The sequence below is a fragment of the Haliaeetus albicilla genome, chromosome 28 (assembly GCF_947461875.1).
Source record: "Haliaeetus albicilla chromosome 28, bHalAlb1.1, whole genome shotgun sequence".
Classification (NCBI taxonomy): domain Eukaryota; kingdom Metazoa; phylum Chordata; class Aves; order Accipitriformes; family Accipitridae; genus Haliaeetus; species Haliaeetus albicilla.
In genome coordinates this window covers 1716102-1739125 of record NC_091510.1, presented here as the reverse complement: position 1 = coordinate 1739125, position 23024 = coordinate 1716102, and the positions used below count along the sequence as shown (strand labels likewise).

Genomic DNA, 23024 nt, shown 5'->3' with positions numbered 1-23024 from the left:
GCTTTTTCTCATTGCTGCAATAGATATTTAAATGTCTTCCAAACTCAGAGAGCGTATTTCATTTTTTCTTGTAGCATCTTGTCCCATCTCTGTCAGGTCTTATGTGGTCCCTCATCTCACTGGCTCTGTGACTCTATTCTTGTGGGATCCACTGGCATCAGTGGGATTTGATGTTTAATAGCAGGAAGTGTAAGACTCACATTTCTCCAGCACCCTCAAGTTAAAAAGGCCGTAAATCTGCCTAAACAAACCCCAGACTGCCCTATGGGGTCCAAACAGTTCCTTTCTCGTGCTGGTATTGGGCTCATCTCCATTACTGGACACCTCGGTGAGGTGTTACTGGAAGTGAATGTATTACTTGGAAGGACAGTCCCTGCCCGCTCCTTTTCATGTGGATGGGCCACAGCACTGGGGACCAGTGGGATGGGTTTCCTTCTATAGATGAGATAAATATATCAAGCCCTGCACTTGGAGAGATGCTGCCCACCTCTCGGAACTAAGTTGTGGGAACACACTTTGAGGGCTGTCCTGCTTGTAGGCAAATGTGGGTATGGGCAAAAGCAACTGGAAGTGAGGTGGGAGAGCAGTGGAGGCCCAGTGAACGCTGTTTGGCAGTGCTGCAAGACCCTTTGCAATTTGCCCTGGCAGACTGGGAGCTCTCCAACTTCCAGTGATTCCTTGCTTGAGTGTGCAGATTTGGACTGTGTGGGGTTCAGCTGTACCTACACCAGCTGAGCTGAGTTTGCAGATGAAGAGCTGTTCATGTTCAATTGCACTCCTGTGTAATGCCAGGACTGGGTTCGGAAGTCTGAGCTCTGTTCTTTTCTGCTTATGCAGCGATCAGTTCAGAAACCTTGCCAGAGAATGGATGCTCATTGGTAAAACCAAACAAGCAAACAAAACCATTTCGAAACAAAATCTGCAAAAACTAATTTTTGGCCTTTTTGTACTCAGTTTGGCCTTTTCTGGGAACAGTGTTATCACTTGTCATTTTGAAAAACCCTGTTTATTTTTGTTTGGATGATTTGCTTAGGAAATTAGGGGCACGGGATCATGCTCTGTGTGTTTACATACGTGTACGTGTGTGGAAGGTGTTTGCCCTCTATCCAATAACCGTTGAACACCGTGACCAAATTTACAGAGGGATAGAGGCCTCAGAGATATTAAGGCACTACTGGTTTCATGAAAGTAGATGGGCAAAAAAGAGGGATCCCATAAATGTTCTTGTTGAAAGGAAGACTGCAGCAGGAGCTGAACCTCTATTAGGTAACAGTGAAACCGCATGAAAGACAGACTTTAAAAACACCCAGCTGCAGGCAAAGCTTCTCATCTTCTTAAATACACAACCCAACCAACACTAAGACACAGAGCTATGGGGATCCAGGTTCCATTTATTCCTCTGTTCATGGAGCTACCTGTTAAATTTCCTTTTGCTCATCGTTATTATTAGGAATAATATATCAAAATTAATCATTGAATCCTAATCAGACAGTTTGATTTTTCTCACAATGCAATGCTTCAAGTCAAAATGCACTTCTTTTACTTCTGGAAAATTTTGTTTCCAGCAAAATTAATAAAACTGCAACTGCTTCCTGCACTTATCACTTAACACCTTGGAAAGCCTGCTCGGATTTTGGTGTAATGGAAGTTCATTGCTGATAGTGTTTTATATTTCTGAAGATCACTTAGTGTTTGGCTCCACACTAATCTCTCCTGCTTGCTGTGCTTTTCCACCCACTGCTGTTCTGAATTGCTGGGCTTAGTATAGCTAGTTACCTCACTACCATCATCACTGACTTTGCTTCTCCTGGTTTAATGCTGCCTTAGAGAAATCTTCCACACTGTTATTTAGTGATGTTCTTAGCTGTCTATTTTTTTTTTTTTTTTTTTTTTGTCAGCTCTTCTTCTATTAATAGTGTTTGGACATGACAGAATGACCCTGCAAGGATATTCAGAAGAGCAGTATCATCATCAATATTCCTTGTGAAATTTGGATCAGTTCTTCAGAAATAATCATGTGGCACCTGCATTTCGAGCACTGGGATTTCCTTGTACAGAGATGTCCTGCAATTGTCACCTCTTTATTTCCAAGAATATCACTAGAGTACATTTCCAAGCATACTTTTAGAAACTTCTTTCCAGCTGGTTGGATTTGCAGTGCCCAAAGCACAGAATGCTATGTGCAGCCCCACTTGCACAGACTGTGTGCTGTTTGTGGGCAATAGCAAGGATGTGATCCAATCTGCAAGCGTCTTATGCCTTAAAACACCACCATAAACAGAACAAGTTAAATATTTCAAGAAGCGTAGTTCCCTAATTCTACGTCTGTAGCATTTCCAATCCTCATCCTATCCGAATCCTAAATTTGAAGGGGTGTAGGTTTGCAAAAGGTCTTTGCTTCAGACCCTAATCATGGGAAGTCTTTCAGGGTAACAACTTGTTTGCTTAAAGTGCTTGTCATCTCATGCTTAGCTTGTTTGGCACACAAAGAGAGAAGGAATGACTTCCAAAGAGACACATCAATAGGGGGAAAAGAGCCAGAGAGATGTGTAAAAGTCCCAGAAATAAATCATGTTTATATTGACATTTTGAATTAAGCCTCCTTGGTTGTTTATTTTTCTATTTTTTGCACTCCACAGAAATTTGAATGATTGCAATTTGCAAGCAAAACAATTTAAACGTGAGTGCTTAATGGTTTTGAGAAGGAAACTTCAGGTTGTGTAACCCCCTAATACCAACACACCTTTTAAAATCAATAGTCAGTGCCTTAGGATTGAAGGAAGTACTTAAGTTAGCCTTGACTACTGAGCGTTTAAATCTGAATGATTTGGAGCCTGTTATGTATTTGCTGGAGAATTCTGCTCTTTCATTTAAAAGAACAAATTTCAAAATTTATTTAGGGACTGTCCATGGAGTGAGATGTGGTATGCATAATTATTTGCTGAAGAGAACAATTAGTAAGGGAATAAAATTGTGGTACAGATTTTACTTCTTTAACTCAAATGGATAAATAAGTTACATGCTTGAACTTTATTCTCACGGCTTTGGGATCTTTTGTTTATTTAAGGTGTTCAATTTTGCATCAACAGAATTACAATTCAACTAGTTTGCTTACTTGCAGTTAATGTATGAGAAAGGGCTCGCAAATGTTCACCAGAATGATCAACGAAAAATTGATTATTTTTTTTTCTGAGTAGACCTTTTCTGAATTTCCTTATTTTATTTCTGTTGTTTTCCCTTTTTCCACCACCTGCTATCCAAACTACCTCTGTTGACATGTTCTAGTTGGTGTTATTTTGAGATGTGTTTGCTTTAGGTGTACAGTGTAGGTACCTTGGTTATGCAGCTTGGCTCCCTTTGCTTCCTCTCTAACTGACGAGAGAGACAAGCTCTTCAGAAGGAAACTTTGCTGCTTTGATATGCTAGCTCCCTGGAGGAGCCTGTCTCTTTCCATTTTCTGCAGAAGAAGCCTCTGGAAAAGAGCCTGCTAACTTTGGCACTTAAAAATACTCTGAAAAATGTTCCCTGCCACTGCCCCAGTGCCCTATCTAGCTCTTCTTTTTGATTATTTTCATTTATTCTTCCATTCACACTCTGGAGTGTCTATCATCAGTTCTGACATCTCCTTTGTTATCTGCCTCCCATCCTTCTTTGTAATTCCTCCTGCTAAATCTCTTGTGCTCCCTCAGTCCTTTCATCCCCCTGACTCTTTATATTAAGAAATTTTCTCTTTCTCCTCCCTCTCACATTTCTTCTGCCAGAATACTTTCTTTTTCGGACCCCTAGTCCCAAGAGGCATTTTCCCCAAAATTGCTGTTTGTTATTCAGTTTGTTCTTCAATTTTTTGGGTGTCTCTATTAACTGACTGCCTTGCCTCTCTTTGAAACCCCTTTTTGATCCTCTTCAGTCCCTCTTCTTCTTTCTGTCAAGGCTGCCCACGCTGGAGATCACACGGACGCATACATTGCTTAGAAATGTTTGAAGGCAGTTATGCATATTTGCACCAGCTCTATATGTTTAACTGGTTTGCTTGTCAGACATCCTCAAAGCGACATTCATTACCAAATGAAGATAAGAAAGGAGGTTTTCCCCCAGGTCCAACTGTCTGCAGCTGTTGGCTTTAGTTTGGTTTGTTTCTTCAGTTTTCCTCTATAACATGGGACTCATTGCACCTATTTCTGATGTTATCTGGACATTTCAAATAGCAAAACCGTGTTTTTTTGGTGAGTTGAAACACTGCCAGTATCCTTGGTCTCTCCCAGTATGCTGCTGGGACACACCATAGTTTTTGTGGCTTCTTGGACTGCGGTCTCATGGCTGTTGCAGGATGCTGGGGAATGGTAGGTGATCTGCAGTGGGTGAGGAACAGTGAGCATGCATTATGTGGGTTTTCATGACCAGCTCCACGGGAAGGGGACTTTACCAATCCAGGCACACTGGGACTCTTACAGTGAATGTCTTTATTATTGTAGTGTATTGGTATCCAGTGTTAGCATGCATTCAAATAGGTTATTGAGGGGGGGTTGCGTCTCGATATTGTGTAAGTTCTTCATTTTCCTAAGCTACCCATAAATATTTCATCAAGCAGTACACACCAAAATTAGACTGCTTCATGACAGTCTCAGCTTAAGGGTATGCATCAGTTTAAATAATTTTTCCCTAAAGGGCTCTGCGGTGCTGAGATTATTAGACCTTTTCTTGAGAGTTTCAGCTTTTGTACACTATGCCTCTTGGATCTATGAGGCCAGGAATAGTTAGCCCAGGTACTATCTCTATTGGAACCTCTCTATTGGAACAGCTCAAGCTTCAAATAAGAAAGAAAAAATTACAAATTGATTAGACAAAACCTCAAATCTAGGATGCTAAATTTTGGATCTATCTTGTATGAATAAGATGGATCCAGAGACAGAAAGAATAGTATCAGTTGGTTAGTATGTTACCTTCTATTCAATGGCAGCAGGAACATCCCATTCCTTTCAGTAACAAAACGCTGAGCCTGGCCTTATTTGCCCCTGAACGTCATGCACAACTGACTCTGCAAGTCTGAAGGCAGAAACTGTTTGAGAAAGGAAATATCCTTGCCCCCATCTTTTTACGATTTCATGTTTTCTACTCACAGTTAGCTTCTCAACATCACTGTGAGAAATTGCTGTCGTGGGTTATTGATTTAGTATTTCCTCAGCAGCCTTTTACAGATAAAGGGAGCAATAAAGACAGAGCAAAAGAGGACAAAAAAGAGAAAGAAAATTGTATATGGGAGATGACAATGATTTTGAATGAAGCATTCCCTTGTATGCACCTGTTTCTAAGAGGTTTTTACCATCTTCCATCTTCCCTTTTTTAGAAGGTTTAACTTTACCTTAAAACTTAGAGCTGTGATCCCTGAGCCCAAATTTGTCATCTTACACTGTCATTTCAAGCTTCCAAACAGACAAGAGGGATTTGGGGTGGGGTGGAAGGAGGGATTTGGGAGCATAGCTTCGGATTCATTGCTAAAGGCTTTATACTTTGTTCCTGGACATGCCAAACAGCCAGGTTTCAGGACAGTTGTCAGAAATCTGAGTTAGACTGTAATCAGATGTTTAGCAGTCCCAGAGAGCTGACAGCCAGCCTGTCAAATCCAGATGCCCCTCCTCCTAGCGGTGAGGGTGAAATGCAGGAGAGAATTCGCGTCCCTTTGGGGGTACGAGACTCCATCTTCCCTGTTCATTTTCCTTTCCGCACCCCGTGCTTCCTCGGTGGATCCTCCTGCTGCCTCTGTTGCTGTTGCTTTCAACAAGGCTGAAGCCACTGTGGCAGAGCAGTGGGATGAAGAACAGCAGCAGTGGTCACCACTGCAACCCCCTCATGTCCCAGGGCCATCTGTATAAATGCTGTCTGTGCAGAAATCAGACCCTTTTCCTTTCCAACACAAACTAAACTGTAAAACTTTTTTCCCCCACCTCAAAAACCCCTGAGGTGTGACTTCCTACTGGGCAGAAACTTTGGAATAGTACTAGTTGGCATGAACCAAAATTGTGCCAGGGATTGTGTTGATGATTAACTGGTGTGCATGATCCCTGTGCTCTGGCACTACTCAGTTTAATTCTAGAGATGGAGCTAGTGCAGCCCGCCTCTTCCAGCTCTGCGGCAGGACCCTGACTTGCAATAGAGGAGCCACTGACCTAGATGTCTCAAGCGGTTGAATAAGGTTGTCAGTGCTCCTTTCTGTGAGGGAAGTCCCTAAGTTCAGGATATTTCAGGCATGAACAGTCACCCACCCAACCAAATAGCTGCAGAAATCTGGGATCTATATTCCAGCTCCTTGTCCAAAACGCTTTCTGATCTGACTCAACTAGCATTGACCTGGAGTTGCATTATTTGCAGAACCTCTGTACTTCAGGCATATTAGAAAAAACGTAGCCAAACAGTTCCACCAGTTTGCAGAACAGGATTCCAGTATCTTGTATGCTTTGTTTTTGAAAATGGAAGTGCTCTCAACAACAGGGTACATAATCTTGTGGGTTTTTTTCCTGCAAGGCAAGGCAAAATGCCAGCTAGAAGCTGAGGAGGAAACTGGCAGTGAAAATATGTCATTGTGTTTCAAAGGGCTCTTCTTACTTTCCAGACAAATTAAAAAAAATAAAAATCTGTTCGCTTCAGTTGAAAAAGTACACCAAAGACTTCATGCACTTGTATAACCTGCCTTCAAACTCATGCCAGCTTTCCCCTTGACAAGGATTTCGAAGAGCTCCTGTGATGGAGCAGGGTTTCAGCCAGGTGCACCCAGCCCGTGCACCCAGCCCATGCACCCCAATTTGTTCTATGGGGTGACTCGAGACAGGCAAAGAGAAAAGCTTCTGGGTTCACAACCAAGGCAGGTAACTTTCACCACTTCAAGACTCCAGTTAGTTATTTAGCGTCTTTAATATTGATTGAGGAACCTACCTTTGGGCATCCAAGCTTGGAAGTTGTTTGGTTAAATTCACGGGTGTTTCTGTTAAATCTATTTGCCTGTTATATTTCGTTTTGAAAAGCAAGATCTTCTCACAATGAAATTCCCTATGCAAACTCCCTTCCTGGCACATCTCCACCACGCCCATATGAATATAGTAGAAAAATGAAAATTTGATCTTACACCTGTGTACCTACGCAATCTACAATATCCTGTGGTTAAAAATAGGCTGTCCTGGCTTGTACCAGATAGCATGTCCTTTAGGTTAGAATCTCAGTGTCATGCGGGCTTCAGCAGCATGTGTTGTGCTTGTGATTAATACACATAAAAATACGATGGAAGTAGGGCAACTCCACAATAACTTGAATACTGCGTATTTATGTAGTTATTGAGCCATGTCATGAGGGGCATTCACAGGGTCAGTTGCAGATATGCACATATAATGGGGTCATCTAGACTCTCTGAGACTACCAATTCTAAGGCATGATTCATTTTATTCTAATACAGATGTTTTGAGTACAATAATGTGCCTAGATCTGCAGTGAATAAAAAAGGAGCCTGAAGTGACTGCTCAGAGGCAGACATGTGCATTGTGAATATTGCAGGTTATGTGAGATGAATTCTGCTCTGTGACACCATCCTGAGTTAAATATTGAGGTATTTTACCCAAATTACTAAATTGACAGTGCTTAATTAAAAACAAACAAACAAACCCCCACCCCAAACCAAACAAAAAACCCCAACTGTAAACTGTAACATTGACTCGAGGTAAGACACATTTCCAGAGGACAAGCCTGCTTTGCTTCTACATAGAGTGGCTCTGGCTCTTGCCGAGTCCAGCAAATAGATTTTGGGCAGCAGGACTAAAAAGCCCAGGAATGGAGAAAACATAAGAATCTTAGCCCTGCCCCAGAATAGCTGATGGATTACTGTCAGGGACTGGTGGTTGTAGCCCACAGCGAGTGTCTGAAGAAGTAAGATCTGCATAGGTGACTACTCTGATAGACGTGCACGTGCTATTTTACAAAGGTTTCCTTTACGTGCCTCTACAGGTGTTACTACCACTAAGCCATCGCTCTTCAGAAGGCCATCTGCTTGCCATTAGCATCGATTTCTGAAGGAGACTTGCTTACAGCTGGGCCCACCAGATAATCACAGGGTGTTGGAGCTGGGACTTGCCCAGAGATGGAAGAGCCGCACCTCTTCCTGGTAAAGTAAAAGAGTAAGGCCTGAGGCTTGAGGGATTGCAGTCAGAGAGGAGTATATGTAGAAAGCATATTGTTAACATAGCTGTAACTCATACAGAAGTAGGGAAGAGACTTTCTGGGTCACTGAACATTCCCAGCTGAAGTGCCAGACCTACTGTTGTGGCCATACTGGTATCAATACCTGAGCTACTACCCTGAGGCTCACTCAGATATATCTCCAAGTGCTGTATTCAGTGCTGGCTGAAATGCAGTTCATCAGTAGTTCTTGTGGGCAGAAGCTCTCATGCAACATCAGTAGTTGCACATCCAGCCTGTCTCACTCTTCTGAGAAGTTGCCAGTGTACAAACATAAAGAAGCATTTGTAACCTTTTAAAAACTCTCATGTCTTTTATTTTTGGTGGTGACTCCTCTTCTGCACGAGGCAGAACACGCCTGAGCTCTTCTCCCCATTGCTATCCATGAATGTTAGATTTTGCTCATTCCCTTGAATGATTTTGGAGCGTGTGCATCCCAGGGAGTTCCACAACTCTGCAAGATGCTATTCATAATGGGAAAAAGATCTTGTGGATGGTTTTTCACAACTTCACAGTATGTAGGAGACATATTAGGTGAACTTACTAACCACGTCTCAAGACATCTTTGTGCTCTTAAACAGCTGCATATTAGTGCCTAAGCTCTTTTGTGGACCTAGACCTCTCCACATGCTTTTAGCTGTACTTTCTCATGGAGATACTTGGGCCTGGAAGCACTCAAGCCAACCTTTTCAAACTCAAGTGCCTAAATTAGGCATTCTATTCCAACACAATGCAAATGTCAGAAGTCCTTCCTATTCCAGCAGCAGAAGAGCAAGCTTTAAAGCTAACAGCTGCCTCTGCAGTTCTCTTGACTTCACAGGTGCTGGAGCAAGCACGCTCCCCTGCCTGGCCAGATGGCTATCGTGTTAATGGCTTATTGCCTGCCCCTGGGCAGCTTTTCTGGATGCACCTGGCAGCATTTAACCTGTTAGGTCTGTTCAAACCTGTGGGTCCCTACGTGCTCCTAATAGCGAACTTCAGCCATGCTCAAATCCAACCGTGCGTCCTGCTGTCTGAATAACCCACGAGCCTGGTTTTTGAGAGTGGCCTTGAGCCGCCTGTAAGCAGGACAGGCAGGCTACGGAAGGACAAACTCCCGAGCCTGGTAAGCTGCAACCCGCAATGGTTCTGGGCTTCGGTACCGCACCTGCCCAAACCAAAGCTTCATCCAGCTTCCATTCACCTCCCGCGTCCTCCACCTCACAACCGCGGCCCCAGGCAGAAGCTCCCGCAGGCCCTGGTGCCGCTGTTTGCTCTCGGGTGAGGATTTCGTTTGCCTGTGCCTGAGGTGAGCTCTTTCCCTCAGGTCTGGGCAAAGGTCTGCACTAGAACGGGGGCTGCGGTGGCTGGGCAGTGGCTGCGCTCTCCCACACAACGTTTTCTCCCCGGTACCGATTTCTCGCCCGTGGCTGGGGGCTTCCCCCCGCTACCGGGGTGCCCCAGCCCTCAGCGGAGACGAGGGCGGAGGTGGGCCGCTCTGCCCAGAGCCCTCAAGGAAGGGCGGCCCGCCGCCAAGACAAGATGGCGGCACCCCGCCTCCCCCCGAGCCGGCCGCCGGGACCCGCTCGGCAGGGACCGCCCGCCCGCCGGCCCCTTCCGCCGGCAGAACCGCCTCCTCCTCCCGGCAGCCCGCGGCCGGCATGGCGGTGCCCGGTGCTTAGGGCCGCACGCGTGGTTACCGGTGCGGGGCTGCCCTCCTCCCTTCCCGCCCCGCCGCCATGAAGAGCAAGTCCTCAGCCCACAAGTCGGGGAACACGCACCGGGTGAGCGGACCGCGCCGCGTCTCGTCTCGGTGGCCGCCGGGGTCGTTAGTTTTTCGTCGTCGGTGTTTGGTTTAATGGTAGCGACCGGCTCCCGACGGAGGCGCGGGGGGAGCCGCGCCGGGTCTCCGCAGCGCTGTGAGGGGGTCGCGGCCGAGCCACCCGCCCCGAAGTGTGCGGCTTCTGCCCCTCACCCCGGCCCTCAGCGACGGCTCCGGGAGCCCAGGCACCGTCCGCGTGCCCCCGCGGCTGCCTCGGTGTAGGAAACTGACGTGATTTAACCAAAATAAGTAGTAATAGTCCCGCGGGGGTGGTAACCTAGGCGTTTTCACCACCGCGGTGTGGAGGGCTGCGAGCCTTGGTTGTGCAGAGCGAGGCGGGAGAGGGTCGGTCCTGCTCCTCAGCCTTTTAAGCTTTTTTTTTTTTTTTTTTTTTCCTTAAAATTCTGGTAGGAGTGTTTACAGATTGACGGGTACTGTCTGGCAGCCCGTCGTTACAAGTGGGGTTTCTGTTGGCAGCGTGTGTGCTATTGAGAGGGACTTAGAAGGGCCGTTCTCGAGCAAGAAACCTATACATCCTTTTGTTTTACAGTTTCTTACTTTCTCGGAGCGCTTAAGCAACGTGAATATCGATATTATTCATCGGATTGACAGAACTGGAAGCTACGCTGAGGTGAGAACAGCAATTGCGGTCATTTTCTGAAATCACTTCGCAAGCAGATGTGCTCCGTGAGAGATTCACTTTAAGAAATTTATTCCGGAGGAAATTGGAGAGAAGTTCCTGCAAGAGTTGCTTTTCCTGGAGCCTCATTTCATGCTTTGTTCCCCTTTCCTTTTTGACCTGCTTTGCAGCATTGCCATGCTGACAGTGCCACCCTGACGGCTTCCACGTGGCTGGTGGGCCTCTGGGTGTTTCTGAGCATGGAAGATGCTGCTGTGGCAGTCAGCAGTCCTAGGACCGGACCTGCAAAGACTTACGGGTGCTGAGTAGTTGCAGTACTTGCAGCATGCGTCTAAAGCGTGGGCATGTGTCTTTATAGATCGTAAAGGGTCGTTTATATGTGTCCTGTAGATCATTATGGTGATTATAGTGCTTTGCAGGTTATTACCTCCCGGCCTGCTGGATTGTTCTTCTGAACTTCCCACTCAATAGCTGTGAGGATGCCAAAAGAAATCCCAAAGCATTTTGTGCTGGGTGCTAGGTTATCAAGGCCAGTCAACAGAGGTCTAAAAAGCAATTATGTAAACAAGTTCTGTCACCAGAAAATGTTTTCAGATGTGTTTTGAATATGGGAAGAAAAGTCTTATTTTCAGGGAAGCTCCGTAGCACCTTTTGAAAGGAACTCATCCAGATTTCTTGAAATATTCTTAAAATGTTTTAAGGCACTTGATAGTTTTCTTCATTTGAATCTCTTCTCTTTGCAGGCTACATTCATTAGGGTTGGTAGCAATTATTTTATCTTTGTTTTCATAGGAGGTTGAAACCTACTTTTTCGAAGGGCTGCGGAAATGGAGGGAATTGAACCTCACTCAGCATTTTGGTATGTCATTTTTATTCATGTTTCCTGCTTTCCTTAAACTGTTAAAATACGTTTCTTCTGCATCCAGAGCCCAATGGGAGATTTGCTATTGACTGGTTTTTGGACTGGGCTCTGTAGACCTATTATTCTTTAACATCCTACATGTCTACCAGGAATTGGAGTAGTTTTCAGGGTTTCTCTTGTATGCTTTGAACAGTGCAATTCTACAATGAAGTGGTCAACAAATGCCAGTCCTTCAACCAGCTGGTCTATTACCAGAACGCCATTGTGCAGAGCTTGAAGACACATTTGCAAGTTGAAGGCGGTCTTGCTTATCAACCCCTATTAGAGTAAGTATATGGTAACAAAATATAGTCAGGAGCCTTGACGGTATTGCAAGTAAGCATGAGTCCTGTTGTGAGTGTTCTTTCTCTTTATTGTACCTGAGGAAAATATAGCAATGAGATGCCCAAAGTGGTCGTATTTCCCTGATAGAGCTTTACAGTTCTAAGGCTTCAGAAAAAACCAACTATGACAAGGCAAGTAAATTAGGCCGAGTGCTTACTGAGTGTCAGAATATTCATGTGCTTTGTTTGATGTTAACAGTACACAAGACATAAATGGTTATCTGCTTGATTTTGAAAATCTTAAGATTCTTGCCATCCACAGCTGCCTAATAGGTGATATTGAAATAAAAGTGAGAAGTAAAGGTGACGCTGTCTTTCTTTCCAAAGAGACTGTGCTGGATTATGCAACGTTTGACTAGGTTTTTGTTGGTTTGGTTTTGAAAGGCCCTAACACTGGTGTATTTTCTGAAACACAGTCTAGTGGTGCAGCTGGCTCGAGATCTTCAGGCTGATTTCTATCCTCACTTCCCTGACTTTTTCCTGGCCATCACCAAGTTACTGGATACACAGGACACAGAGCTGCTGGAATGGGCTTTTACCTCTCTTTCCTATCTGTACAAATACTTGTGGAGATTGATGGCGAAGGACATACGCAACATATACAGGTAAAGGCCGTGTTTAATGTCTGTCTTGATCAGCAGTTATTAGATGCTATGGAAATGTAAATGCCACATGAATTTGTGGCTTAATGCTTCAGTATGCTTGTTAGCCTAGTTATGTGGGTTGGGCTGCAGATTTGGGCCTTTTGTCCTCTTTTCTCCTGTGGGGAAGGAAGAGGAAGCATCCACCTCACCCGGGTAAACAAAGCTCAGAAAAACACTGGATTGTCAGAGCCGTCTTGGAAACCTGTGACCAAGTCTAAATTCAACACAGGTCTCTTGAGTACCTGTCAAGTACCTCAGTCATAGTTGTATCATTTCTCTTTCCCAGCTGCAGACACCTAGACTTAGACATTGAATGGATTTCTTTGAGTCCTTAGTTGTTCCTTTCCCAGTATTTTCCCCTTTATATTTTTCCCTTCTTCCTGTCTGTTTAGTGAGCGAGCAGATGAGGTATGAACAGTTTTGTATGCTTTTGAAACTAGCCAAGTTGGAGAGAGTTACCAAATGCATAGGAGCCACTTGTGGCCTAGGGAGTCCCTGAGCTGCAGGTGGTTGAAGGCTGACTTTGTATATGCTTGCCCTGTTTTTAAACTTTTCCCAGGCATCTGCTTCTGACTGCTGCTGGAGGCTGAATACTGGGCTGGATGGGCCTGCGGCCTGTCCCAGTATGACTGCTTGTTCAATCTTACATTACTGTGGTAGCAGGGCTCTTCTTTTTGTCATAGCCATGTTGCTTCCTCCTAGTTTCAATTTGGAACAGCTTGGAGCAAAAGAGGGGTTACAGATTTCCTCCCCAACCCAGCAAAAGCTGTCAAGCGTACTGAAAAAACATCTGCTTGGCTGTGAATCTGAGGCACCACTCACTCAGCACTGAACATGTGCTAAGTCACCTGCAACTGTTACTGATACTTATCAGAGAACTGCAAATATTTATCACCCCTGTAAATTGTATCTTTAGAAACTTTTAAGTGCACAGGAGAGCCTGTTGGCTCAACTGAAATACAAATCTGGCTTATCAAATCAACTTTGGTTTCACCTGCTGCTGCTGAGTGTATATATATTGAAAATCTCGATGCTGCAGTTGAATCCATGTGGATCCAGGAATTTCAGACATATTTCTGAATGCGGCTTAATTTGCCTGGCATTGTCATTTGACCTTCTTTGCAAAACTGCGTTCTTCTCCACAGGGAGAGTGGGAAGGAATTGAGTTGAGGAAGGTATTTGCCCTCTCTAGGAGGACAGATTTGTAGTGTTTGTAAAAGGTGGCAATGTAAACTGAAAATGTAAGTTTTAAAACCAATTGGTGGCAATTCTTGCATTGCTTTTAAGGCAGTGGATTATTTTGTGTCTTTGTAGGCTGTACAGCACCCTGCTGGCTCATCACAAACTTCACATCAGAAACTTTGCTGCCGAAAGTTTTGTCTTTCTAATGAGAAAGGTAAGGGACATGTTTGTACTTTGACGCCATCTCCATTCTGTGGTGGCACTTGGATTTAATGTGTAATATTAGGTTTTCTCCAAAGAACGGTGAACAAGGCCTGAACTGGCATTCAGCATGTCCTGAGTGTCGTTTTTAGTGAGTATTTTACTGAGAAGGTCATGCATTTCGTAGCAGCAGTGACAAATAGAGGCCTTGGCACTCTCTGTTTCAGAGCAGTTAAACCAAATGTCTGTGGTTCGTTTATCTAAAATGACTAGAAATGGTAAGGTAATCTTGCCAAAAGGAGGCTTTAATTTGTAAATGCACGTTTGCTCACTGGCGTTTTCACTAATCCTTTTAAGGCCTTTGTAGAACTGAAATTCTTGTGACAACCCTTTTTGCATTCCTGAGAATCACAGTATATAATGTTCCCAGGCAGATCAGTCGAGATCAGACAGCAACCTTTCACGGAGTAAGGAAAGGGAATGGTAGTTGTTGGTTTTTATTTAGTCATAATATACAAAAGCCAGGATTCCTGAGACGGGCTAGCAAATTTGAGTATCCTCATTTTTGTCCTAAGTTGAGAGATCTTAATAAAGCACGTTTGTTTGATTGGTTGTTTTCAGAGATTGCCGAACTTCAAGTCAAATTCTCAGAAATGAAGAGTTTTAAAATCTTGGGCCAGAAGTCCTTGCAAGGTGGTTAGAGTTTTGAATGACTGAATTCTGTGTTCAGCTGATACACGTCTCTTTCCACACCAGTGCAGTGACCTTTGTGTTTCAGTTGGGACTGGTTTAATGGTGCATTTATGCACATGTTTAACTCTAAAATCATAAGAATAATCAAACCCATGTATTTCAGCTGCAGTGACCTCAGTAGACCTGTGTATGTCTCGGGGCCGGGAACGCTGTAGTGACCGAATAGCTCATCATTTTTCTCCTTTCGATTTCCTTCTGTGGTTGCAGAAATAATGAGTTTGAACTGTTGTGGGAAGGCAGGACTAGGAGAGTAAAGTGGTGCCGTGGAGCTGTTTAATTGCCTCTATCCATCTGGCAGCCCTGAATAGAAGATAACTTTTTTTTTCTCCTTATGTTTTGTAGGTTTCTGATAAAAATGCAATCTTCAATTTAATGCTTCGTGACCTGGGGGAGCACCCCGAGAAGGTGGAAGGTGTAGGACAGCTACTTTTTGAGATGTGCAAGGGTGTTCGAAATATGTTCCACTCTTGTGCAGAGACAGTAAAGACAAGAAAAGATTGCTGGTTTAAATGTTGCTGTAATGGAGCCTTAGGCAGCGCTCAGTGAAACTACTGAGTGTTGTCGTCTTCACCTCAGTGGATCCTTGGTGATAAGCGTGCTGTTCATTACTTAATATGATCTGAAAGCCGCCCTCTAAGAATTTCTTTGAGATAGGAAGGTTGTTTTTAGTAATTCCTATGCAGTATTCCTATACATTAAAATCGTACTGCTTGCTGATATTTCAGATTTTAAGTTACAGACTGTTTTTTTTTTCTTTCCTGTAGTCATTCTAGAAAGAATTGAGATCACTGGAGTATTTTAGCAGTATATTGCACTAACTAATTTTAGGATTGCTAGGTTTATTTTCTAAGTATAAGGACATGATGTGCTCTTTTCCTGTGCAGGCTATGAAGTTAATTCTCTTAAAGCTGGGGCCTATTACTGAAGAAGAAATTGAACTGCCGTGGGTAGCTGTAGGAGAAGCCTTTGAGCAGATGATCAGATCAGCTGTACTCCATATTCATAAGGAGCATTTTGACATTGTCTTCAAGTGCCTGGAGGTACACTGTTTTTTGTTTTTTGTTTTTGTTTTTTTTTAATATTCATGAGAGACTGAAAAACGCTCTGCATTTATCAAGAAAAGTATTTGTGTCTTATTGGACCAGAATTGGTATTTTTTTCTGCTTTGGAAACTTTAAGTACAGTGTCATGTGCATGGGAAAAATCCCACCCTTCTTTTGGAAGTTCACAGTGGCCCTGGTGGCTGTGCTCTGCTGTGAGAAGGGAACTGCCGTGTGCGAGACTTGGAGCTCAGTCCGATGTCTGGGCAAGGAGGTTTTGTAGGATCTGCCTTTGCAGAGACAGACATCACAGACCGCTTGCTGGAGTGGGAATGCTAGGGCTTGCTTTATAGTGCTGAACTAAGTATACTGGTGGTTCCAAAACCTCTTAGTGACAGTAAAGGGGAGGCTTTTTGCCCTGCAGCTCTCTTTACAGCAAAGAGCTGAGCTGAACCTGGAGAGGCAAGTTTAAGCCTCAGAGCCAAGTACTGGAAATCATGGTGTTTTCAGTCTGGGTGTTCCCATGAGGGAGCATGGCTGAGTGCCATGGGCAGGGTGATGTACAATGGTGAACAAGGGCCTGGCAAGTGTTTTTTTACTTACCTGGTCAACATTTAGATGTTTTTACTAGCAATTGGGATTTGCTAAGGGGAATTGAAACCTCTTGCAACTGACGGCCGTGTCAGTTGTGCTCCTCAGAGGGGTGAGATGGGAAACTGGAGGAAATGGTACACCTGAGCTTTAGGGAGTCCCTCCAGCATGGGTAAATAGTCCTATTTTTTCATTCTTGGAACATCCTCCCTGTGACTATCCATAGTTTTCCAGAAAAGCCCATCCTGTTCCTTCTACCTCAACCAGTATGATAGCAGTTATTGCCTAACTGTTGTTAGCTGGTTTGCCACTGGATGTTTTGTATTCCTGGGAGCTGAGTCACTCAATATCTGTAGTTGTGATGAAATCTTGGAAATTGGTGACGTAATTCCCTTTATTTTTAATAAGGCTTGGTTTTTTTTACCCTGGGAACCAGTGGGTGCGTGGGGGTATCTTGCTCAGAGGGAAGTAATCACTAGGATAGCTCTCTAAACTGGGTTCAGTTCATAGGATCAAGGATGGGAGTTTATAGTCTCTGGACAGAAAGGGACAGTAATGGGAGTGATCTAGAGCAGCACCATTGTCTGTATAATGTGGATGATATGAGTAGCATCTCAGCATCCACATCAGCATAATGATGCATTAAGTGTAAAAGTAGTTAAGTGCTGATACTTCCAGTGGAAGCTGGGTGCTTCCATACCATTGTGGGTCTGGGGCCAAGTATTTCTCTCTCTTCCTCTTCCTTATTTTGTACGTTGTGTGTTGGCCTTTCAGGAAACCCTCATCTTGGGTGGTATTTGTGTTTCTGTCCCAGGAATCCGGGATGTGTGTTTTTACATAATGGGAATCCCACAGTGTTTCTGCAAGGTTTAATTTGTTGAACTTGAATGAGAGAGTCAACAATAGTTTGTTGGGCAGATGAGATGTTGATTCTTTAGAATGCCTTTCAAATAGCAGTAAGTGAAACAGGGTCTGATCATTTCTGTGAAACATTTCGGTTTCCCTTTTTATTTAAACAGGAGTCGCTCTTAGACTTGCAGAGGAAAATAACTAAGGCCAACTGCTGTATGGCTTCAGAGCAGATGGAAAGGATTCTGCAAGCATATCTGATCCTAGTGGAACATGCAAATGGCTCCAAAATCTCACTGCCTGAAGATGTCTGTCAGGTAGGTCAGACCATCACTTTAGCTGATATGCCAGAGAAGTATCAATTGACTATGGAAGAGGTGTGGTCAGCTGAAGTACTCGTACATACTTCTGATACATCAGCGGGCTTGGGATTTTTCTTGAGAGAACAGAGACTTTTATCGTGAGTATTGCTAGCTCTCCGATCGCAGGAGAACTTACCTCTGTACTGTAATGCTGGCGTAGTCCTCCTTTAAATGAGCAAGGGGGAAAGCAGGCTGTTGCTTCTAGAGACCAGTTCCTGCCACTGCGGAGGAGACCTAGACCCCCATATCAGTATCAGAGCAGTTCTACCAGATTCACATGCGTTTGACCCCATTGGGTTCAAATGTAGGTTTAGCACCTTCAAACTTTGACAGGACAATTAGGATTCATTTCTGTGGGCTGAAGCTTAGAACACCATGCTGTCCTGCTCCAGGGACTGTCCAGATCATTCAGACCAGACAATCACTAACTTTACAGGCGAATGTCAATTTTCTCTCTCTCTTTCATTTCAGATTTTAATAAAAATGTTACAAACACCGGATCTCTCATCATCTTGCTGCAAGACCCTGCTGAACACCATTTCTGCACTCCTGCTGGCTGAGAATGTTTTCTTGCCTGATTCTTTGATCAAGGAAGCTATTGAGAAGGTAACAAGGACTGCTGCTTACAGCAGAAATCCCAGAGTTCAAGTTCCCTAGAGCAGGCTGATTTCAGGACATTCCACTTCAGGCTGGGAAATCTACTATAAGGTTCCCTTTAGCCTTCTTGCACAGATGAGGGAGAAGCTGCCCAGTGCCTTAAATAATGTCTGCTGAGGTCTTGGGACTCGTTGACAGTCTTACACAGACTGTCAGTGTAGCAATGCCACTGTGGCAGACATCTTTGCAATGAAAACCAGGCTCTGATTCAAACACCTACAGCCTCTGGGGAGAAAGGAGGGAGAACAGGGAAGGGACATGTTCTGCCTTAGATTATAAAGCAGGTCAGTGAGTTGGGCTTAGTGGAAAAAAGTACGTTTTTCGCTAAGGTGCCAAGCATTTAGTGCGCATGGCTTAGCCTTGTGAACAAGGTTCAGCAAGTGCAGTTTGATTTAGAAAGTACGGGGGTAGGCATATTTCAGTACTACCATTGCTCCTGAAGCATTGACAGGATTAGCTACATGCATTCCTATCAAGTGCAGTGTTGCAAAGATTAATAGGAGATGCTACTACGGCGTCTGATTCTTCAGTTTTCCTGTTACAGTACCTTATAGTTTTGCAATTTACAGTGGACCATAGTTGTACTCTGTATGTAAAAATATATTTGAAAGAAAAGATGTGATTTACAATGAGAAAACAAGGCTGTTGCAATTGTTTAAAAAAGATCAAGTTTCATCTGGTCTTCGGTGTTGGCTTGTGTTGAAGTAAGATTGGTTCTGCCTGTGTCACAAGTCCAGTTTCGCTCAGGAGGCATGGTCCTTCAGACATTTGAGGATATTTGTGTGGGCTTCTGTTAAACTGGAGAAGGGTTAAAGCTGTCCTTGTCTTCTGAAGGGTCTGGGAAGTGGAGATCTGGGTGTGTATTTCTGTTGCACATCTCAGCATTGAGAAGCACTGATCCTGGGTATCTCAAAGGACTCTTCCTATCTTGGGTCCTTCAGAAGGACAGAGGTTGGCTCTGCCCATGAGGTGGTAACTTTCTGCAACCTGCTACACAGGAGAAATGCTGAATTGAAAGTGCTTTTGGGCTTAAGCTTTTTCCTAACAGTTGGTGTGTCTATGCTGCAGTCCTAGAACTTTCAGCTTACGTTTTCCACATCGCACTAAAGAGCTACCTAAGCCGTCTTTGCACGGAGCCAGCTCAGATCCAGCAGGGTTTGTTAAAAAGAGTTGTGTCAGCGGGGTTTGTTAAAAAGGACTGCGCTTTTCTGTACCTGAACTGTCACTGGAAACGGTATTGCTGTGTGTGCCTGAACTAACAAGCCCTGCTAGCCATGAACAGAGTGCCAGGCTGGGTGTCTCAGAGTTCAAAGCATGGTTGATTCATAAACCAGAAAAAACGTCCCATGGGTAATGGCGACTTGACTATGAAATGTCTCTTGTTAATGTGTTCCTGTCAACCTTTCACTTGCATCTTGCAGGTATTTGCAAGTGGATTTGAACGGCACTTTCTTCTGGACTTCTCCGAAGCAGTGTTCACAATGAAGCAATTTGAGAGGGTAGGTGGAAGCTTTTGTGCATTTTGTTTACTTTTGTTGCCAAAGAGAACAACTGGGAAATCCATAGTATATTTACCTGGCTTGTATGCCGAAGCATTTTTGTGTATTGACATGATGTTTATTTAAACTTCTGTCATGATCTGGTAAGAATGAGAGAGGTTACTTATGCCATTGTGTTGAAGTTTGGTAATGGTGCTCAGGGTTGGAGAAGGTGACAGGTATCTGTGGTCACAAAAAGACGCTTGCCTGTTGGGAATTAAAAGGGTGGGCTTGTTATGGATGGGATGAAGAGAAGGAGTTCTGGAGAAGGTAAGTGGAAGTGAAGAATAAGGGATGTCTGATAGGTCAGGCCTGGAACTGGTGATCTGCGAGGAATCAAATGAATTAAACAGAGTGGGAGGTGAAAGTAAAGTCGGGGATCCGTAATGTCCTGATGAGACTAGATTTGGGGCGAACTGAGTTTTTACATCAAATCACTGTTGCTGCTGGGGTAAGAGGATGTCTGTGTGCTGGTGTCTTGGGGCACCAGGACTGATAAGTCTGGTGCTTTGCTGGCTCATTTGTGAGTGTTTGGATTCTTCTGTGGCTGGCGTCATGTGTTTTTTGTGGATTTGGTCATGATTAAAGAGACTTACCAATCCTTAACACTTTTTTTTTTTTTTTCCCTTCAGCATTTTCTTCCATGCTTTCTGGAGTACATTGAGCATTGCTTCTCTGGCACAGATGCCCTCGCAAAGGATGAGGCGATGGCAATTCTGGCTAAACTCATTCTGGTGAAAGCAGAGCCTCCTACCATTGGTTCAATGGCATTTGAAAAGTATCCTCTCATTTTCACTGAATCATCTGTCAGGTGAGGCTTCTCAAGTTTAGCAAACACTAGATGTGTCTGCATGGCTGAAGGCAGTGCAGAGCTACATAAAAGTTGCCCCCCGGTTTTGTTTGCACTGTTGCCTGCAGATAGGCTTGTTGATCTGGGCTCAGCTTGTGACTGCTTTTGAGTCCCCAGACTTTTACCTCACTGGTTGTTTTCTGTCATCCATTAGTCTATGTTGGCATGATCATGGTTTATTGACAATAATCATGGAGACAACCCTCAGGTGCTCCTAGAGGCTATATGTCCTAGTTGTGAGGGTGTCCAACTGAGAACTAGTGTCTTCCCTTCTAGAAATACTATTTGAACTTGAAATAAAGACCTGACATTTCTTGTGGGCCATGTTTTGTGCTCCTCAGCATGACTAGGTGATGTTTTGTGCTGTGGAGGACATTAAAAAAAAAAAAAAATCCCTTGGGTTGTCCTTTGCTAGAAGTAACAAATGTAATTTTGAATATCGTGGTTGAATACGATGGGAGGAAAAGGAACAATCTCTGATATGCAGTGGTGGGTTACTAAAAAGTTTGGTTTTATTTTTTGCTCTAATACAAGGCAACAAACAGGTAAAAGACAAGGAGGAAAGGCAGAAGTACCAGTGTTGGATCATGTAGTGTCTTTAATCCATTTACCGGAGAAGGAAGGCATCACTGACCTTTCACAGCCTTGGGTTGCCTTGGTTGTACTGCCTCATATTAGGTAAGGGATATTCTAAGGTACTTTTGTCATGTATTTCTGTAATGCTGTCTAGTTCACTATCAGAAATCATTTTACTAAGGGAAGGACAGTAATTAATAACCCTAGTTTGGGGAACCCAGGGTTAGAAGGCGAAAAAATGCTGTATGCAAATACCATGAGTCAATAGTAAAGTCAGGAATAGGATATCAGTTTCTTGATTGCCTACTCCCTAAACTTAGTACTCTAGTACCTAGAGATGTTCTTGACACATTTCAGCTTCTGTATTTTAAGCACTGTCCACTCTAGACAGTGGGGGGGGGGGGGGGTTCAATAATTATGATGTTCTTGTATGGAAAGCATAGTTGGAAAGAAGGTGCAATGAATGCTACAACTTAAATTGTGAATTGGAAATAGCAAAAATGGTTTGCTGTGGGTTTCAAACTTAGGGTGAGCTATCTGTAATTTAATACAAGATAGATGTGAAAGAAAGCTTTCATATGTGTGTAGGTGTCAGTATAACATAGAGATAAAAATCTTCCCATTTATTTTGGACAGACCAATGGACAAAGAAAACATTCTGCCCCGTGTGACAAGTTTTATAGACTCTCTCTTCACAGCCGTTGACAAAGGAAGCCTCTGTAAAGATCAGTTATGGTTATTTCCTGTTTATTTGGTTTTTGTTGATACCTTAAAAAAATATAAAGCAGTTATTCTGATGACACAGAGCATGAAGATGAATAGCATTGGCGTTGTATGCAAATTTATTGACCAGCTCAAGTAAAATTAGAAAAACAAAGCTTGAGAGGAAACGCCCTTCAGGAAACGATTCTGTGTTTGCTGTTCATAATAATAATAATAATTGGGTGACAGATGTTCTGCAAAGTGGAGGACAGAGATAATTGGGAAGGAAAAGAAGAAAGTGAGAGGGGAAAAAAAAAAAAGAGGATGGAAATCAATCTAAACCGGGTCCAGGTTGAAGCAGTCAAGTGAAGGAGAGACTATTGACTCACAAGCTCCAATTAGACTATTCCAAACCTATAGTGCAAAGCTTGGGACATCACCATCTCCAACCGAAGTCACAGCACCAATTCTAAAATGCTGCATTTTTCCTCCAGGCATGGGTGGTCGCTGGTTGTCTTCCCTCTCTGTCCAGAAAAGAAATGTTTTAACTGAGCTTGCATTGGGCAGGGCAGTAGTTAATCTGGGCGATTGCAAGTATTTGGCCTTGTGCCCAAGTATAAGCAAGTATTGAAATGCCCCGGGTTCATCGTTCATTGTTCTTTGGTTTGAAAGGGCTTGTCTAGAGTCTGGCCTTTTCCCTTTATAATCCCTTTATTAACATTCCTAAATGTATCCGCCAATTGGCTCTGCTTTTTCTTCTCTAGTCATTGTCAAGCATGGTCCTTTTTGATTTAGCCCTTTCTTCTATCCTGTTTGCAGGATTTGCGTGCTATCGTGATTATTTTAGTGGCAATGTACTTATTCTAAAAAAGGAATACCCAAACTTTCTTTTCTTTGGGTCTCATCTTTGGCAGCAGTAGTAGCAGCTCTGCACCAGCTCTGTGTGTGTGCAAGAGGCACATTGGTATTTCTACCTTTGCCCATAAGAGAAAAGAAAACAAATGCAACCTCAGTCCTAGGCTCCTGCCTCCTATTGTCCCATCCTACACTTCTTTGCTTGATTTTCCTCACCTTCCTCCCAAACTAGGGTTCCTGGACACTTTCTTCATCCTCCAGCATTCTTTCCAGCTCCACGATCTCTACAATTCCTTCACCTCCTACTGGGACTCCAGTCTC

The 23024-nt window shown here is 43.7% G+C and overlaps 1 protein-coding gene across 1 annotated transcript; it reads left to right on the top strand.

The window, feature by feature from the left end:
* The first annotated feature begins 9826 nt into the window (after positions 1 to 9826).
* LOC104320358 (small subunit processome component 20 homolog) lies at positions 9827 to 22008 on the top strand. The gene is made up of 14 exons (XM_069773287.1): positions 9827 to 9980; positions 10569 to 10649; positions 11451 to 11517; positions 11714 to 11846; positions 12320 to 12508; positions 13862 to 13943; positions 15026 to 15163; positions 15568 to 15723; positions 17334 to 17480; positions 17997 to 18131; positions 19604 to 19681; positions 20353 to 20531; positions 21105 to 21248; positions 21783 to 22008. The coding sequence occupies exons 1-14, from the start codon at positions 9936 to 9938 to the stop codon at positions 22006 to 22008; spliced, it is 1800 nt and encodes a 599-aa protein (XP_069629388.1). The 5' UTR covers positions 9827 to 9935.
* The last annotated feature ends 1016 nt before the right edge of the window (positions 22009 to 23024 follow it).

Bases quoted from the DNA above. Each gene is read 5' to 3' on its own strand.
- LOC104320358 (XM_069773287.1), top strand. From the start codon at position 9,936: ATGAAGAGCAAGTCCTCAGCCCACAAGTCGGGGAACACGCACCGG. The intron at 15,724-17,333 runs GTACACTGTTTT...TTATTTAAACAG, and splicing joins TTGTCTTCAAGTGCCTGGAG to GAGTCGCTCTTAGACTTGCA. The intron at 19,682-20,352 runs GTAGGTGGAAGC...TTTTCCCTTCAG, and splicing joins CAATGAAGCAATTTGAGAGG to CATTTTCTTCCATGCTTTCT.